The 3,378-nt window shown below is 53.4% G+C and overlaps 1 protein-coding gene across 1 annotated transcript; it reads right to left on the reverse strand.

Moving 5' to 3' along the window:
- Positions 1-2,153: 2,153 nt before the first annotated feature.
- Positions 2,154-3,378, reverse strand: KLF14 (Kruppel like factor 14; the record flags this gene model as incomplete). Its single annotated transcript, XM_011357270.1, has 1 exon — positions 2,154-3,378. A coding segment is annotated over one exon (750 nt), but the record flags the coding sequence as incomplete, so codon positions are not given.

The following is a 3,378-nucleotide window of genomic DNA, read 5'->3' on the forward strand; positions in this document are numbered from 1 at the left end:
GGCATTTCACTAATAACTGTTTCTCAAGAACTGTCTGGCGGTGACCAGAGTGAAAAGGGTAACGGCAATACCCAAGACTAAGAAAGACCAGCCTACAAATCTTGCCTCCATTATGTGGCTACTCCAGTGTTCTGGTGTTCCCCTCTCCATCACCACAAGTCCTAGGAGGAGTCGTTGAAAGACATGCCGCATTCGGATTGTCAGAAGCCATCCCCAGACAAAAGTCCCCAAGGCAGAAGAACCCAAAAAAGGACACTACTTGGGAGCTTGAGAATGAAAAGTTATTTATCAAAGGGTGGTTGGAAAAGCCAAGCTTTCTTGAGCCCGATTCCAGAATGGTCAGTGGGAGTCTCTCTCATGTTAGTTTCATTGGTCCATCTACCCAATGGCAGATCTTCTACTGAAGGGGACAAAAGGAAAAATCATAGTCCTCAAGGGGGCCTGGAGTGCCCCTCCTATTCGTTTCCAGCTGAGGAGACAAACAGAGCAAAGGGAGGACTCTTCCCACCACCAAAACCCACCTCCACAATTGGGGGCCTTCTCCTCCCACATGTTACTCAAAGAAAGACCCACTTGCCCTGCTTAGTCCACATAAGGAAACACTGACCCTCTTTAAGGTAACAGGCCATACCCTTTGGGTCCGTCCTAAGAACCCTTCCCTCACTTAGCATAGGAGCACTTAGTAGAGTCTCAATGTCAGGCTTGTACCACTCACTCTCTCGAGGAAACTGGAATGCCCAGAACCAGAAAAAAAGAATAGAATTGGGATTGAAAATTAACCTATCAAGTCCAAAAAACAACAACTTTCCCAAGATGCCAAAGAGTCATTCCCACTTTAAGACCACAAGGTATAGGAGGGAATGGACTCAACCTGCTAAGAAAAGGGCTTTCAGGTTAAACACAACAGGCAAAAGGTTTGGCAGGGACCAAACATTTGAAGAAACACAGAAGTGACAGGAAATAGGAAGGGAGGGGATCCTGGTGCTAGGAAGGGGAGAGTAGTGTACATTGACTAAGGTGACAGAGAGAAAGGAGGTAGGGTAACCAAGCATGAGGGAGGCAGCGTAACCAAGCAAGTCACTTAGAAGGCCAGATACCTAAGTTCTAGTCATGGCTTTTGCCAGCAATTTAGCATGTAACTTTGAGCTTATCTAGGCTTCAGTGTCTTCATCTGCAAAATAGGGGAAAGCGGTTTTAAGTAGACGCCCATTACAGTCCTTTGAGATTAGGGCATCCTTCACAAGCGCGACTGGAGGACTATTACAAGATATTCAGGAGGGGGCCAAGGGGAACCTTACCAGAGCAGGAAATGCCTGTCGGCCCCATTTCTACCGAAAGGGTCACATGGATACACATTCACACATACATAAGCAAAGTGGCCGATATCCATAGCAGCAGAAACACATATAGGAAAAAATAAATACTGTTGATGCTCAATTCCTGCATTGGGGGAGAGGGGTCTGAGGGTGTAACTTGGAGAAACTCCAAGGTCAGGGGAGAAGGGCCCTTTCATTTGATAATAATTTTCACCTTGCTGTTCCTTCCCCAAATCCAGGACAGCCAGCTCTTTGGAAGCCACTCTCACCTTCCCCTCATCAAACCACCAACTCACCTGTTGCTGAAACAAAAATGCACAGACCCCCAAAGAAATAAACCACTAGTTAGCCATTAAGAAACGAACAGAACCTACCACACCTGAGATTACTTGGAGTGGGCAGCTGGAACCACATTCCCTATTTCTGTGGATGTTGCTTTGGACCTATCTCACCCAAAGTCAACTTGGGTTCGCCCTCTGGGTGAAAGGAGAACTAGCCTGGCTCACCCTTTTATTTCTGATGCTTTTATGGTTGTTTCTCAAAATTTAAGCCAATCTCGTTGCGAGAGTGGGCCAGGAAGTTACCCTTCCCGAGTAGGAATCCAAATGGGAAGAAAGGTCACCACGCCAAGTGCAGGGTTCCAAACCACGCAACAGGACCTGCAAAACAGACTCGCACCACTCCCCAGACACCAAGAAGCATCTCCCAGCCATACATCCACATGGACTCTTACATGGCCTCTCCTAGCAGAGGTAGCTGGGCAATTTGGGAGTGGAGGACATCAACCTCCCATCAACCTGGGATCCCTGTTTTAAAAATACTAAAAATAAATTAGTAAACATTGCTGTTTACAGAAATAGAAATCATTTCTGTTTCCAAAGGCCTCTCACAACCCCAGTCCTGGACTGCCACCCCTGATACCCTCTCCAAGGTCCGCCCTGGTGGGTGGGTACGACACCAGAGTCCTTTAAGACTGGGAGCTCTTCAGGCACCTGAGAATTCCAGTTTCACATCTCTGCTTCCACGGAAGGGAGAATCTTCAGGACTCTGGAGAGTACCGGCGTTCATCCCTTCTCACCAGTTCCCGGGGGCTCTCTTGAGGCAACCCCCTCTTTTCGAACGAGATACATGCTGCGAGAATTCCTGCTATTTTCGGGCTCCCAGTCCCTCCCCAGGGTCCAACACGACTGTCTGGACCCACCCTCAGAGCGGAGAAACCAGTCTGTGCCTTGGGCATTCGACTCTGGGAAAGAGGGATGGGCAGAGAGAAGGCAAGGACAACGGCCTGGGGGCATCGTCCTCGAAGGGACGACTAACAGCAATGAGTGTCAGACAGGCAGGCGGTGAGGCTGGGCGCCTGGCCGGGGACGGAGCCGGAGCTGTCCGCCAGGCTGGCGGGTTGCGCTTCGACGCGCGGCGTACGACGGCGCCCCCGGTACTCGATCATGTCGGGATGATAGGCTGGGTGGCGGCGGGCATGCTTGGTCAGATGGTCGCTCCGAGAGAACTGCTTGGGGCAGAGCGGGCAGGAGAAGCGCTTCTCGCCCGTGTGCGTCCTGTAGTGGCGGGCCAGCTCGTCGGAGCGCGTGAACTTCTTGTCGCAGTCGAGCCAGTCGCAGGAGAACGGGCGCTCACCCGTGTGGGTGCGCTGGTGGGACTTCAGATGAGACGACTTGTAATAAGCTTTGTTGCAGCCCGGGAAGGGGCAGCGATGTCGCTTCGCAGCAGGTGTGACGGGCCTCCGACGGGGTACCGGACCCGTGGCGGGGGCGGGGCGCACGCCAGGGGCCCCGCCAGACACCGCACCCAAGACGGCAGGCGCTCCGGGGACCGCGGGCGCGCCAGGGACCTCGAGCGCGCCGGATGAGTGCGCGAGCCCGGAGACCTCCGCCGCGCTGGTGGCCGGGGCCGGCTCTGAGCACAGGGTCGGGCCAGAGCACTGGGTCGGACCGGAGAAGCCGGACGAGGCGCGCGGAGCTTCCCCGGAGTTCTCCCCGAAGCCCTCCCCAGAGCCACCGCGCAAGTCAGCCAAGACGCTTGCAGCCAGCAGGTGGGGCGCGGC

The sequence above is a fragment of the Pteropus vampyrus genome, unplaced genomic scaffold (assembly GCF_000151845.1).
Source record: "Pteropus vampyrus isolate Shadow unplaced genomic scaffold, Pvam_2.0 Scaffold33, whole genome shotgun sequence".
NCBI lineage: Eukaryota > Metazoa > Chordata > Mammalia > Chiroptera > Pteropodidae > Pteropus > Pteropus vampyrus.